Raw genomic sequence first — 16,410 nt, 5'->3', positions numbered from 1 at the left:
ACCCACTTTAAGTTACAGTTTTACTGTGAACACTGAGGCTCAACCCACTTTAAGTTACAGTTTTACTGTGAACACTGAGGCTCAACCCACTTTAAGTTACAGTTTTACTGTGAACACTGAGGCTCTACCCACTTTAAGTTACAGTTTTACTGTGAACACTGAGGCTCTACCCACTTTAAGTTACAGTTTTACTGTGAACACTGAGGCTCTACCCACTTTAAGTTACAGTTTTACTGTGAACACTGAGGCTCTACCCACTTTAAGTTACAGTTTTACTGTGAACACTGAGGTTCTACCCACTTTAAGTTACAGTTTTACTGTGAACACTGAGGCTCTACCCACTTTATGTTACAGTTTTACTGTGAACACTGAGGCTGTACCCACTTTAAGTTACAGTTTTACTGTGAACACTGAGGCTGTACCCACTTTAAGTTACAGTTTTACTGTGAACACTGAGGCTCTACCCACTTTAAGTTACAGTTTTACTGTGAACACTGAGGCTCTACCCACTTTAAGTTACAGTTTTACTGTGAACACTGAGGCTCTACCCACTTTAAGTTACAGTTTTACTGTGAACACTGAGGCTCTACCCACTTTAAGTTACAGTTTTACTGTGAACACTGAGGCTCTACCCACTTTAAGTTACAGTTTTACTGTGAACACTGAGGCTCTACCCACTTTAAGTTACAGTTTTACTGTGAACACTGAGGCTCTACCCACTTTAAGTTACAGTTTTACTGTGAACACTGAGGCTCTACCCACTTTAAGTTACAGTTTTACTGTGAACACTGAGGCTCTACCCACTTTAAGTTACAGTTTTACTGTGAACACTGAGGCTCTACCCACTTTAAGTTACAGTTTTACTGTGAACACTGAGGCTCTACCCACTTTAAGTTACAGTTTTACTGTGAACACTGAGGCTCTACCCACTTTACGTTACAGTTTTACTGTGAACACTGAGGCTGTACCCACTTTAAGTTACAGTTTTACTGTGAACACTGAGGCTCTACCCACTTTAAGTTACAGTTTTACTGTGAACACTGAGGCTGTACCCACTTTAAGTTACAGTTTTACTGTGAACACTGAGGCTGTACCCACTTTAAGTTACAGTTTTACTGTGAACACTGAGGCTCTACCCACTTTAAGTTACAGTTTTACTGTGAACACTGAGGCTCTACCCACTTTAAGTTACAGTTTTACTGTGAACACTGAGGCTCTACCCACTTTAAGTTACAGTTTTACTGTGAACACTGAGGCTCTACCCACTTTAAGTTACAGTTTTACTGTGAACACTGAGGCTCTACCCACTTTAAGTTACAGTTTTACTGTGAACACTGAGGCTCTACCTGCTTTAAGTTACAGTTTTACTGTGAACACAGGCTGTACCTGCTTTAAGTTACAGTTTTACTGTGAACACTGAGGCTGTACCTACTGTAAGTTACAGATTTACTGTGAACACAGGCTGTACCTGCTTTAAGTTACAGTTTTACTGTGAACACTGAGGCTGTACCTACTGTAAGTTACAGATTTACTGTGAACACTGAGGCTCTACCCACTTTAAGTTACAGTTTTACTGTGAACACTGAGGCTCTACCTACTTTAAGTTACAGTTTTACTGTGAACACTGAGGCTGTAGCTGCTTTAAGTTACAGTTTTACTGTGAACACAGGCTGTACCTGCTTTAAGTTACAGTTTTACTGTGAACACTGAGGCTGTACCTACTGTAAGTTACAGATTTACTGTGAACACAGGCTGTACCTGCTTTAAGTTACAGTTTTACTGTGAACACTGAGGCTGTACCTGCTTTAAGTTACAGATTTACTGTGAACACAGGCTGTACCTGCTTTAAGTTACAGTTTTACTGTGAACACTGAGGCTGTACCTGCTTTAAGTTACAGTTTTACTGTGAACACTGAGGCTGTACCTACTGTAAGTTACAGATTTACTGTGAACACTGAGGCTGTACCTACTGTAAGTTACAGATTTACTGTGAACACTGAGGCTGTACCTACTGTAAGTTACAGATTTACTGTGAACACTGAGGCTCTACCCACTTTAAGTTACAGTTTTACTGTGAACACTGAGGCTCTACCCACTTTACGTTACAGTTTTACTGTGAACACTGAGGCTCTACCCACTTTAAGTTACAGTTTTACTGTGAACACTGAGGCTCTACCCACTTTACGTTACAGTTTTACTGTGAACACTGAGGCTGTACCTACTGTAAGTTACAGTTTTACTGTGAACACTGAGGCTCTACCCACTTTAAGTTACAGTTTTACTGTGAACACTGAGGCTCTACCCACTTTACGTTACAGTTTTACTGTGAACACTGAGGCTGTACCTACTGTAAGTTACAGATTTACTTAGAACACTGAGGCTCTACCTGCTTTACGTTACAGTTTTACTGTGAACACTGAGGCTCTACCTACTTTAAGTTACAGTTTTACTGTGAACACAGGCTGTACCTGCTTTAAGTTACTGTTTTACTGTGAACACAGGCTGTAGCTGCTTTAAGTTACAGTTTTACTGTGAACACTGAGGCTGTACCTACTGTAAGTTACAGATTTACTGTGAACACTGAGGCTGTAGCTGCTTTAAGTTACAGTTTTACTGTGAACACTGAGGCTCTACCCACTTTAAGTTACAGATTTACTGTGAACACTGAGGCTCTACCTACTTTAAGTTACAGATTTACTGTGAACACTGAGGCTCTACCTGCTTTACGTTACAGTTTTAACAGTGGTCAAGTAGGCTACTGTGGCTATTTGATCACACTGTAGGGACTACCACACTGTAGGGATATTGTGTTGAGTTAGTGTATAGGAAACATACAGTGGGGCAAAAAAGTATTTAGTCATCCACCAATTGTGCAAGTTCTCCCACTTAAAAATATGAGAGAGGCCTGTAATTTTCATCATAGGTACACTTCAACCATGACAGACAAAATGGAGAGAAAAAAATCCAGAAAATCACATTGTAGGATTTTTAATGAATTTATTTGCAAACTATGGTGGAAAATAAGTATATTTTTGTTTGTTTGTTTACTGTTTGTTTTGCTGAAGTTTCACTATGAAATATTATGTGGAACTCGAAATACGCTGTATCTTGGTCCGTCTACACAAACAAACGTGACACAGCCTGAACTAAAAATGTATTCAATTACACACACAATACCCCACAATGTCAAATGGAATTTATTTTAAATAATTAGACCTAAATAAGTTCAGGAGTATTAAATGTGCCCAATCAAATCGTATAATAAGTTCAGGAGGAGTATTAAATGTGCCCAATCAAATCGTATAATAAGTTCAGGAGTATTAAATGTGCCCAATCAAATCGTATAATAAGTTCAGGAGTATTAAATGTGCCCAATCAAATCGTATAATAAGTTGCATGGACTCATTCCGAGTTCAACAACATTATTTAACATGATTTTTGAATAACTACCTCATCTCTGTACCTCACACATACAATTATCTGTACGGTCCCTCAGGTGTGTAGTGAATTTGTATAAGTGCCTTAATTCTGACGGAACCACGGAAGAGTAGCTGCTGCCTTGGAAGGAACTAATGGGGATCCTTAATAAACCCCAGGAAGAGTAGCTGCTGCCTTGGCAGGAACTAATGGGGATCCATAATAAACCCCAGGAAGAGTAGCTGATGCCTTGACAGGAACTAATGGGGATCCATAATAAACCCCAGGAAGAGTAGCTGCTGCCTTGGGGAAAGAAGAGTAGCTGATGCCTTGACAGGAACTAATGGGGATCCATAATAAACCCCAGGAAGAGTAGCTGCTGCCTGGGGATCCATAATAAACCCCAGGAAGAGTAGCTGCTGCCTTGGAAGGAACTAATGGGGATCCATAATAAACCCCAGGAAGAGTAGCTGCTGCCTTGACAGGAACTAATGGGGATCCATAATAAACCCCAGGAAGAGTAGCTGCTGCCTTGACAGGAACTAATGGGGATCCATAATAAACCCCAGGAAGAGTAGCTGCTGCCTTGACAGGAACTAATGGGGATCCATAATAAACCCCAGGAAGAGTAGCTGCTGCCTTGACAGAAACTAATGTGGATCCATAATAACCCCCAGGAAGACTAGCTGATGCCTTGACAGGAACTAATGGGGATCCATAATAAACCCCATAATAAACCCCAGGAAGACTAGCTGCTGCCTTGGCAGGAACTAACGGAGATACATAATAAACACACATACAATTTTCAAGCACAGATTCTACCACAAAGATCAGGGAGATTACTACATTTGCACACACTGTATGTAGACTTTTCTATTGTGTTATTGACTGTACATTTGCTTATCCCACTTGTAACTCTTGTTTTTATCACACTGCTCTGCTTTATCTTGGCTGGGTTGCAGTTGTAAATGAGAACTTGTTCTCAACTGGCCTGCCTGGTTAAGGGGGGGGTTGTTACGACCTTTCAGCAGGACAATACCCTAAAACAAAAGGTCAAATCTACACTGGGGTTTCTAACCAAGAAGACAGTGAATGTTCCTGATCTACACTGGGGTTTCTAACCAAGAAGACAGTGAATGTTCCTGAGTGGCAGAGCTACAGTTTTGACTTAAATCTACTTGGAAATATATAGCAAGACCTGAAAATTGTTGTCTAGCAATGGTCAACAAACAATTTGACAGAGGTTGAAGAATTTTGAAAATAATAATGGGCAAATGTTGCACCATCCAGGTTTGGAAAGGTCTTAGAGACTTCGTGATATCCACTTGACCCGGAAGCCAGCCACACCAGTGTGTCAGAGGAAACACCATTCAATTGATGACCGAAGTCAGCCTGCTGGTGCCCGGCCCACCACAAGCAGTCACTAGAGCACGATGAGCCAAGTAAAGCCCCTCCCCCCGGCCAAACCCTCCCCTAACCCGGATGACGCTGGGCCAATTGTGCACCACCCTATGGGACACCAGGTCACAACCGGCTGTGGCACAGCCTGAGATCGAACCGGATCTGTAGTGATGCTTCAAGCACTGAGAATCAGTGCCTTAGACGGTTTCGCCAATTGGTGTCAACTTGGAGGCCGTGAAAGGTTATTCTACAAAATATTGACTCCGGAGTGTGAATACTTAAGTAAATGAGTTACATGGGGTATGTGTGTAAATGGGTGAGAAATGGTTTTATTTAATCCATGTTGAATTCAGGCTGTAACACAATGTTGAATAAGTGCAGAGGGCTGGTGTCTCTTCTACGAGGGCTGGTGTCTCTTCTACGCGGGCTGGTGTCTCTTCTACGCGGGCTGGTGTCTCTTCTACGTGGGCTGGTGTCTCTTCTACGCGGGCTGGTCTCTTCTACGCGGGCTGGTGTCTCTTCTACGCGGGCTGGTATCTCTTCTACGCGGGCTGGTCTCTTCTACGCGGGCTGGTGTCTCTTCTACGTGGGCTGGTATCTCTTCTACGCGGGCTGGGCTCTTCTACGCGGGCTGGTGTCTCTTCTACGCGGGCTGGTGTCTCTTCTACGCGGGCTGGTGTCTCTTCTACGCGGGCTGGTATCTCTTCTACGCGGGCTGGTGTCTCTTCTACGCGGGCTGGTGTCTCTTCTACGCGGGCTGGTGTCTCTTCTACGCGGGCTGGTATCTCTTCTACTGGCGGGCTGGTGTCGCGGGCTGGTGTCTCTTCTACGCGGGCTGGTGTCTCTTCTACGCGGGCTGGTGTCTCTTCTACGCGGGCTGGTATCTCTTCTACGCGGGCTGGTGTCTCTTCTACGCGGGCTGGTGTCTCTTCTACGCGGGCTGGTATCTCTTCTACGTGGGCTGGTATCTCTTCTACGCGGGCTGGTGTCTCTTCTACGCGGGCTGGTGTCTCTTCTACGCGGGCTGGTGTCTCTTCTACGCGGGCTGGTATCTCTTCTACGCGGGCTGGTATATCTTCTACGCGGGCTGGTATCTTCTACGCGGGCTGGTGTCTCTTCTACGCGGGCTGGTATCTCTTCTACGCGGGCTGGTATCTTCTACGTGGGCTGGTGTCTCTTCTACGCGGGCTGGTATCTCTTCTACGCGGGCTGGTATATCTTCTACGCGGGCTGGTATTTCTTCTACCCGGGCTGGTAATATCTTCTACGCCGGCTGGTATCTATTCTACGCGGGCTGGTATCTATTCTACGCAGGCAGGTATATCTTCTACGCGGGCTGGTATCTATTCTACGCGGGCTGGTATATCTTCTACGTGGGCTGGTATCTCTACGCGGGCTGGTATCTCTTCTACACGGGCTGGTATCTATTCTACGCGGGCTGGTATCTATTCTACGCAGGCAGGTATATCTTCTACGCGGGCTGGTATCTATTCTACGCGGGCTGGTATATCTTCTACGTGGGCTGGTATCTCTACGCGGGCTGGTATCTCTTCTACACGGGCTGGTATCTATTCTACGCGGGCTGGTATCTCTTCTTCGCGGGCTGGTATTTCTTCTACGTGGGCTGGTATATCTTCTACGCGGGCTGGTATCTCTACGCGGGCTGGTATCTCTTCTACGCGGGCTGGTATCTCTTCTACGCGGGCTGGTATCTCTTCTACGCGGGCTGGTATCTCTTCTACATGGGCTGGTATTTCTTCTACACGGGCTGGTATCTATTCTACGGGGGCTGGTATCTCTTCTACGCGGACTGGTATCTCTTCTACATGGGCTGGTATCTCTTCTACGTGGGCTGGTATCTCTTCTACATGGGCTGGTATCTCTTCTACGCGGGCTGGTATCTATTCTACGCAGGCTGGTATCTCTTCTACGCGGGCTGGTATCTCTTCTACACGGGCTGGTATCTCTTCTACGCGGGCTGGTATCTCTTCTACGCGGGCTGGTATCTATTCTACGCGGGCTGGTATCTCTTCTACGCGGGCTGGTATCTCTTCTACACGGGCTGGTATCTCTTCTACGCGGGCTGGTATTTCTTCTACGCGGGCTGGTATATCTTCTACGCGGGCTGGTATCTCTACGCGGGCTGGTATATCTTCTACGCGGGCTGGTATATCTTCTACGCAGGCTGGTATCTATTCTACGCGGGCTGGTATATCTTCTACGCGGGCTGGTATATCTTCTACGTGGGCTGGTATCTCTTCTACGCGGGCTGGTATATCTTCTACGCGGGCTAGTATCTATAGAGTATAGAGTCTTAGATGGGACCTACCATACAGTCTTAGATGGGACTTACCATATAATAGAGTATTAGATGGGACCTACCATACAGTCTTAGATGGGACTTACCATATAATAGAGTCTTAGATGGGACTTACCATACAGTCTTAGATGGGACTTACCATACAGTCTTAGATGGGACCTACCATACACTTAGATGGGACTTACCATACAGTATTAGATGGGACCTCCCATACAGTATTAGATGGGACCTACCATACAGTATTAGATGGGACCTACCATACAGTATTAGATGGGACTTACCATACAGTATTAGATGGGACTTACCATACAGTATTAGATGGGACATCCCATACAGTATTAGATGGGACCTACCATATAGTATTAGATGGGACCTACCATACAGTATTAGATGGGACCTACCATACAGTATTAGATGGGACCTACCATACAGTATTAGATGGGACCTACCATACAGTATTAGATGGGACCTACCATACAGTATTAGATGGGACCTACCATACAGTATTAGATGGGACCTACCATACAGTATTAGATGGGACCTACCATACAGTATTAGATGGGACCTCCCATACAGTCTCACAGCTTGGATAGAATAGAACAGGCTGTTTCTTACCGGTGATCTGACACCCGTAGAGCTCCAAGCGCAGGGCGATGCCTGTCTTCCAGGTTTGGGGTCTGACGCGTACAAAGCGGGCCAGAACAGGCAGGGGGATCCGGTTCAGAACCACTTCGGTCGAGTCTGTGTTGGCATGGAACACCTGGGCACAGGAGAGAGACAGGGTCAATGAGACAGGGCACAGGAGAGAGACAGGGTCAATGAGACAGGGCACAGGAGAGAGACAGGGTCAATGAGACAGGGCACAGGAGAGAGACAGGGTCAATGAGACAGGGCACAGGAGAGAGACAGGGTCAATGAGACAGGTCCCGCTGGAAAAATGTGTTTTTTTCATTCTGATGTCCCCATTTTTTTCACTTTTAAATTAGAAAAGTGTGTGTGTGTGTGTGTGTGTGTGTGTGTGTGTGTGTGTGTGTGTGTGTGTGTGTGTGTGTGTGTGTGTGTGTGTGTGTGTGTGTGTGTGTGTGTGTGTGTGTGTGTGTGTGTGTGTGTGTGTGTGTGTGTGTGTGTGAGCTGATTGAGTTGCAGTCACCCTGAACCCCCAGTGTACTACACCAGAGCGAGGTCCGGTTTTTATCGTATCGGATTAAAATGCATAGAAACAGAAGAAATAGAACATGACTCCATCAATGATTCTATTTCTATGCATTTAAATCACAGCTCATGTACCATATGTCCATCTCTTCCACCCAGAACTAGACGCGTGAGCCTTTGTCAGTTCTGTCTCGGGGGTTCAGGCCGGGGGAACGGGAGAGGAAGGAATGTCCTACTCCACTGAACACAGACAAAAGCAACATGACCCTCACTAGGATCCAATGACACCGGGGCCAGCTGGCAGTCTGTGGTGGCCTGTGTTTTACTATGTTACCACCCTACTACAATATTAAACATACTATAATTCAGAGAGGACTTTTTGCTGGCCCTCACTTGTAAAAAGGCCATTTTTGGGTTAGGGGTTAGGTGTTAGGGTTAGGGGTTAACGTTAGGGTTAAGGTTAGGGTTAAGGCTAGGATTAAGGCTAGGATTAAGGTTATGATTAAGGTTAGGATTAAGGTTAGGATTAAGGTTAGGGTTAAGGTTTGGATTAAGGTTAGGATTAAGGTTAGGATTAAGGTTAGGGTTAAGGTTTGGATTAAGGTTAGGATTAAGGTTAGGGTTAAGGTTTGGATTAAGGTTAGGATTAAGGTTGAGGGAAATAGGATTTTGAATGGGAATCAATTGTTGGTCCCCAAAAAGACCTCTTAAATGTAGTGAGACATAGTTGTGTGTGTGTGTGTGTGTCTTAGTGTGTGTGTGTGTGTGTGTGTGTGTGTGTGTGTGTGTGTGTGTGTGTGTGTGTGTGTGTGTGTGTGTGTGTGTGTGTGTGTGTGTGTGTGTGTGTGTGTGTGTGTGTGTGTGTGTGTGTGTGTGTGTGTGTGTGTGTGTGTGTGTGTGTGTGTGTGTGAAAACCGATCTAGAGAATATGTCAGCCACACTGTGTTTGTGTTAGTTAGTTAGTTCGGGTGTTAGGGTGGGGCAAAAACTCTCAGATAAGGAAATGAGAGGGTTGGAGGTTGAACCACAGTAAAGGTGTGCCTGCCTGAATGCTGTTAGCACCATACTATATACAGGGTCAGTTAGTACCATACTATATACAGGGTCAGTTAGTACCATACTATATACAGGGTCAGTTAGTACCATACTATATACAGGGTCAGTTAGTACCATACTATATACAGGGTCAGTTAGTACCATACTATATACAGGGTCAGTTAATACCATACTATATACAGGGTCAGTTAATACCATACTATACACAGGGTCAGATAGTACCATACTATATACAGGGTCAGTTAGTACCATACTATATACAGGGTCAGTTAGTACCATACTATATACAGGGTCAGTTAGTACCATACTATATACAGGGTCAGTTAGTACCATACTATATACAGGGTCAGTTAGTACCATACTATATACAGGGTCAGTTAGTACCATACTATATACAGGGTCAGTTAGTACCATACTATATACAGGGTCAGTTAGTACCATACTATATACAGGGTCAGTTAGTACCATACTATATACAGGGTCAGTTAATACCATACTATATACAGGGTCAGTTAATACCATACTATATACAGGGTCAGTTAATACTATATACAGGGTCAGTTAATACCATACTATATACAGGGTCAGTTAGTACCATACTATATACAGGGTCAGTTAGTACCATACTATATACAGGGTCAGTTAGTACCATACTATATACAGGGTCAGTTAATACCATACTATATACAGGGTCAGTTAATACTATACTATATACAGGGTCAGTTAATACCATACTATATACAGGGTCAGTTAATACTATATACAGGGTCAGTTAGTACCATACTATATACAGGGTCAGTTAGTACCATACTATATACAGGGTCAGTTAGTACCATACTATATACAGGGTCAGTTAGTACCATACTATATACAGGGTCAGTTAATACCATACTATATACAGGGTCAGTTAATACCATACTATATACAGGGTCAGTTAATACCATACTATATACAGGGTCAGTTAGTACCATACTATATACAGGGTCAGTTAGTACCATACTATATACAGGGTCAGTTAGTACCATACTATATACAGGGTCAGTTAGTACCATACTATATACAGGGTCAGTTACCATACTATATACAGGGTCAGTTAATACCATACTATATACAGGGTCAGTTAATACTATATACAGGGTCAGTTAGTACCATACTATATACAGGGTCAGTTAGTACCATACTATATACAGGGTCAGTTAATACCATACTATATACAGGGTCAGTTAATACCATACTATACACAGGGTCAGATAGTACCATACTATATACAGGGTCAGTTAGTACCATACTATATACAGGGTCAGTTAGTACCATACTATATACAGGGTCAGTTAGTACCATACTATATACAGGGTCAGTTAGTACCATACTATATACAGGGTCAGTTAGTACCATACTATATACAGGGTCAGTTAGTACCATACTATATACAGGGTCAGTTAGTACCATACTATATACAGGGTCAGTTAGTACCATACTATATACAGGGTCAGTTAGTACCATACTATATACAGGGTCAGTTAGTACCATACTATATACAGGGTCAGTTAATACCATACTATATACAGGGTCAGTTAATACCATACTATATACAGGGTCAGTTAATACTATATACAGGGTCAGTTAATACCATACTATATACAGGGTCAGTTAGTACCATACTATATACAGGGTCAGTTAGTACCATACTATATACAGTTGTCAGTTAGTACCATACTATATACAGGGTCAGTTAGTACCATACTATATACAGGGTCAGTTAATACCATACTATATACAGGGTCAGTTAATACCATACTATATACAGGGTCAGTTAATACTATATACAGGGTCAGTTAGTACCATACTATATACAGGGTCAGTTAGTACCATACTATATACAGGGTCAGTTAGTACCATACTATATACAGGGTCAGTTAATACCATACTATATACAGGGTCAGTTAATACCATACTATATACAGGGTCAGTTAATACTATATACAGGGTCAGTTAATACCATACTATATACAGGGTCAGTTAGTACCATACTATATACAGGGTCAGTTAGTACCATACTATATACAGGGTCAGTTAGTACCATACTATATACAGGGTCAGTTAATACCATACTATATACAGGGTCAGTTAATACCATACTATATACAGGGTCAGTTAATACCATACTATATACAGGGTCAGTTAATACCATACTATATACAGGGTCAGTTAGTACCATACTATATACAGGGTCAGTTAGTACCATACTATATACAGGGTCAGTTAGTACCATACTATATACAGGGTCAGTTAGTACCATACTATATACAGGGTCAGTTAATACCATACTATATACAGGGTCAGTTAATACCATACTATATACAGGGTCAGTTAATACTATATACAGGGTCAGTTAGTACCATACTATATACAGGGTCAGTTAATACCATACTATATACAGGGTCAGTTAATACCATACTATATACAGGGTCAGTTAATACCATACTATATACAGGGTCAGTTAATACCATACTATATACAGGGTCAGTTAATACCATACTATATACAGGGTCAGTTAGTACCATACTATATACAGGGTCAGTTAATACCATACTATATACAGGGTCAGTTAATACTATATACAGGGTCAGTTAATACCATACTATATACAGGGTCAGTTAGGGTCAGTTAGTACCATACTATATACAGGGTCAGTTAATACCATACTATATACAGGGTCAGTTAATACCATACTATATACAGGGTTAGTTAATACCATACTATATACAGGGTCAGTTAATACCATACTATATACAGGGTCAGTTAGTACCATACTATATACAGGGTCAGTTAGTACCATACTATATACAGGGTCAGTTAATACCATACCATATACAGGGTCAGTTAATACCGTACTATATACAGGGTCAGTTAATACCATACTATATACAGGGTCAGTTAATACCATACTATATACAGGGTCAGTTAATACCATACTATATACAGGGTCAGTTAGTACCATACTATATACAGGGTCAGTTAGTACCATACTATATACAGGGTCAGTTAGTACCATACTATATACAGGGTCAGTTAGTACCATACTATATACAGGGTCAGTTAGTACCATACTATATACAGGGTCAGTTAGTACCATACTATATACAGGGTCAGTTAATACCATACTATATACAGGGTCAGTTAATACCATACTATACACAGGGTCAGTTAGTACCATACTATATACAGGGTCAGTTAGTACCATACTATATACAGGGTCAGTTAGTACCATACTATATACAGGGTCAGTTAGTACCATACTATATACAGGGTCAGTTAGTACCATACTATATACAGGGTCAGTTAGTACCATACTATATACAGGGTCAGTTAATACTATATACAGGGTCAGTTAATACCATACTATATACGGGGTCAGTTAGTACCATACTATATACAGGGTCAGTTAATACCATACTATATACAGGGTCAGTTAGTACCATACTATATACAGGGTCAGTTAGTACCATACTATATACAGGGTCAGTTAATACCATACTATATACAGGGTCAGTTAATACCATACTATATACAGGGTCAGTTAATACTATATACAGGGTCAGTTAGTACCATACTATATACAGGGTCAGTTAGTACCATACTATATACAGGGTCTGTTAGTACCATACTATATACAGGGTCAGTTAGTACCATACTATATACAGGGTCAGTTAATACCATACTATATACAGGGTCAGTTAATACCATACTATATACAGGGTCAGTTAATACTATATACAGGGTCAGTTAGTACCATACTATATACAGGGTCAGTTAATACCATACTATATACAGGGTCAGTTAATACCATACTATATACAGGGTCAGTTAATACTATATACAGGGTCAGTTAATACCATACTATATACAGGGTCAGTTAGTACCATACTATATACAGGGTCAGTTAATACCATACTATATACAGGGTCAGTTAGTACCATACTATATACAGGGTCAGTTAATACCATACCACTATATACAGGGTCAGTTAATACCATACTATATACAGGGTCAGTTAATACTATATACAGGGTCAGTTAGTACCATACTATATACAGGGTCAGTTAGTACCATACTATATACAGGGTCAGTTAGTACCATACTATATACAGGGTCAGTTAGTACCATACTATATACAGGGTCAGTTAATACCATACTATATACAGGGTCAGTTAATACCATACTATATACAGGGTCAGTTAATACCATACTATATACAGGGTCAGTTAGTACCATACTATATACAGGGTCAGTTAATACCATACTATATACAGGGTCAGTTAATACCATACTATATACAGGGTCAGTTAATACTACTATACAGGGTCAGTTAATACCATACTATATACAGGGTCAGTCGTACCATACTATATACAGGGTCAGTTAGTACCATACTATATACAGGGTCAGTTAGTACCATACTATATACAGGGTCAGTTAATACCATACTATATACAGGGTTAGTTAATACCATACTATATACAGGGTCAGTTAATACCATACTATATACAGGGTCAGTTAGTACCATACTACTATTAGTACCATACTATATACAGGGTCAGTTAATACCATACCATATACAGGGTCAGTTAATACCATACTATATACAGGGTCAGTTAATACCATACTATATACAGGGTCAGTTAATACCATACTATATACAGGGTCAGTTAATACCATACTATATACAGGGTCAGTTAGTACCATACTATATACAGGGTCAGTTAGTACCATACTATATACAGGGTCAGTTAGTACCATACTATATACAGGGTCAGTTAGTACCATACTATATACAGGGTCAGTTAGTACCATACTATATACAGGGTCAGTTAGTACCATACTATATACAGGGTCAGTTAATACCATACTATATACAGGGTCAGTTAATACCATACTATACACAGGGTCAGCTAGTACCATACTATATACAGGGTCAGTTAGTACCATACTATATACAGGGTCAGTTAGTACCATACTATATACAGGGTCAGTTAGTACCATACTATATACAGGGTCAGTTATTACAATACTATATACAGGGTCAGTTAATACTATATACAGGGTCAGTTAATACCATACTATATACAGGGTCAGTTAGTACCATACTATATACAGGGTCAGTTAGTACCATACTATATACAGGGTCAGTTAGTACCATACTATATACAGGGTCAGTTAGTACCATACTATATACAGGGTCAGTTAGTACCATACTATATACAGGGTCAGTTAGTACCATACTATATACAGGGTCAGTTAGTACTATATACAGGGTCAGTTAGTACCATACTATATACAGGGTCAGTTAGTACCATACTATATACAGGGTCAGTTAGTACCATACTATATACAGGGTTAGTTAATACCATACTATATACAGGGTCAATTAATACCATACTATATACAGGGTCAGTTAATACTATATACAGGGTCAGTTAGTACCATACTATATACAGGGTCAGTTAATACCATACTATATACAGGGTCAGTTAATACCATACTATATACAGGGTCAGTTAATACCATACTATACACAGGGTCAGTTAGTACCATACTATATACAGGGTCAGTTAGTACCATACTATATACAGGGTCAGTTAATACCATACTATATACAGGGTCAGTTAATACCATACTATATACAGGGTCAGTTAATACTATATACAGGGTCAGTTAGTACCATACTATATACAGGGTCAGTTAATACCATACTATATACAGGGTCAGTTAATACCATACTATATACAGGGTCAGTTAATACTATATACAGGGTCAGTTAATACCATACTATATACAGGGTCAGTCAGTACCATACTATATACAGGGTCAGTTAATACCATACTATATACAGGGTCAGTTAGTACCATACTATATACAGGGTCAGTTAGTACCATACTATATACAGGGTCAGTTAGTACCATACTATATACAGGGTCAGTTAATACTATATACAGGGTCAGTTAGTACCATACTATATACAGGGTCAGTTAATACCATACTATATACAGGGTTAGTTAATACCATACTATATACAGGGTCAGTTAATACCATACTATATACAGGGTCAGTTAATACCATACCATATACAGGGTCAGTTAATACCGTACTATATACAGGATCAGTTAATACCATAATATATACAGGGTCAGTTAATACCATACTATATACAGGGTCAGTTAATACCATACTATATACAGGGTCAGTTAGTACCATACTATATACAGGGTCAGTTAGTACCATACTATATACAGGGTCAGTTAGTACCATACTATATACAGGGTCAGTTAGTACCATACTATATACAGGGTCAGTTAGTACCATACTATATACAGGGTCAGTTAGTACCATACTATATACAGGGTCAGTTAATACCATACTATATACAGGGTCAGTTAATACCATACTATACACAGGGTCAGTTAGTACCATACTATATACAGGGTCAGTTAGTACCATACTATATACAGGGTCAGTTAGTACCATACTATATACAGGGTCAGTTAGTACCATACTATATACAGGGTCAGTTAGTACCATACTATATACAGGGTCAGTTAGTACCATACTATATACAGGGTCAGTTAGTACCATACTATATACAGGGTCAGTTAATACTATATACAGGGTCAGTTAATACCATACTATATACAGGGTCAGTTAGTACCATGCTATATACAGGGTCAGTTAGTACCATACTATATACAGGGTCAGTTAGTACCATACTATATACAGGGTCAGTTAGTACCATACTATATACAGGGTCAGTTAATACCATACTATATACAGGGTCAGTTAATACCATACTATATACAGGGTCAGTTAATACCATACTATATACAGGGTCAGTTAATACTATATACAGGGTCAGTTAGTACCATACTATATACAGGGTCAGTTAGTACCATACTATATACAGGGTCAGTTAGTACCATACTATATACAGGGTCAGTTAGTACCATACTATATACAGGGTCAGTTAATACCATACTATATACAGGGTCAGTTAATACCATACTATATAC

The 16,410-nt window shown here is 40.9% G+C and overlaps 1 protein-coding gene across 3 annotated transcripts in view; it reads right to left on the bottom strand.

Annotated features, from left to right (window-relative positions):
* Positions 1–16,410, bottom strand: part of LOC124044301 (neuropilin-2-like) — a 352,904-nt gene that overhangs the window by 120,586 nt on the left and 215,908 nt on the right. For all 3 annotated transcript variants that reach the window (XM_046363952.1, XM_046363953.1, XM_046363951.1), the window contains exon 8: positions 7,754–7,898. In XM_046363952.1, coding sequence (XP_046219908.1) covers positions 7,754–7,898 — 145 coding nt within the window. The remainder of the gene's footprint in view (positions 1–7,753; positions 7,899–16,410) is intronic.

The sequence above is a fragment of the Oncorhynchus gorbuscha genome, linkage group LG09 (genome assembly GCF_021184085.1).
Source record: "Oncorhynchus gorbuscha isolate QuinsamMale2020 ecotype Even-year linkage group LG09, OgorEven_v1.0, whole genome shotgun sequence".
NCBI classification, from domain to species: domain Eukaryota; kingdom Metazoa; phylum Chordata; class Actinopteri; order Salmoniformes; family Salmonidae; genus Oncorhynchus; species Oncorhynchus gorbuscha.
The sequence above is the reverse complement of the archived record's forward strand: the minus strand, read 5'-3'. Positions and strand labels throughout refer to the sequence as shown.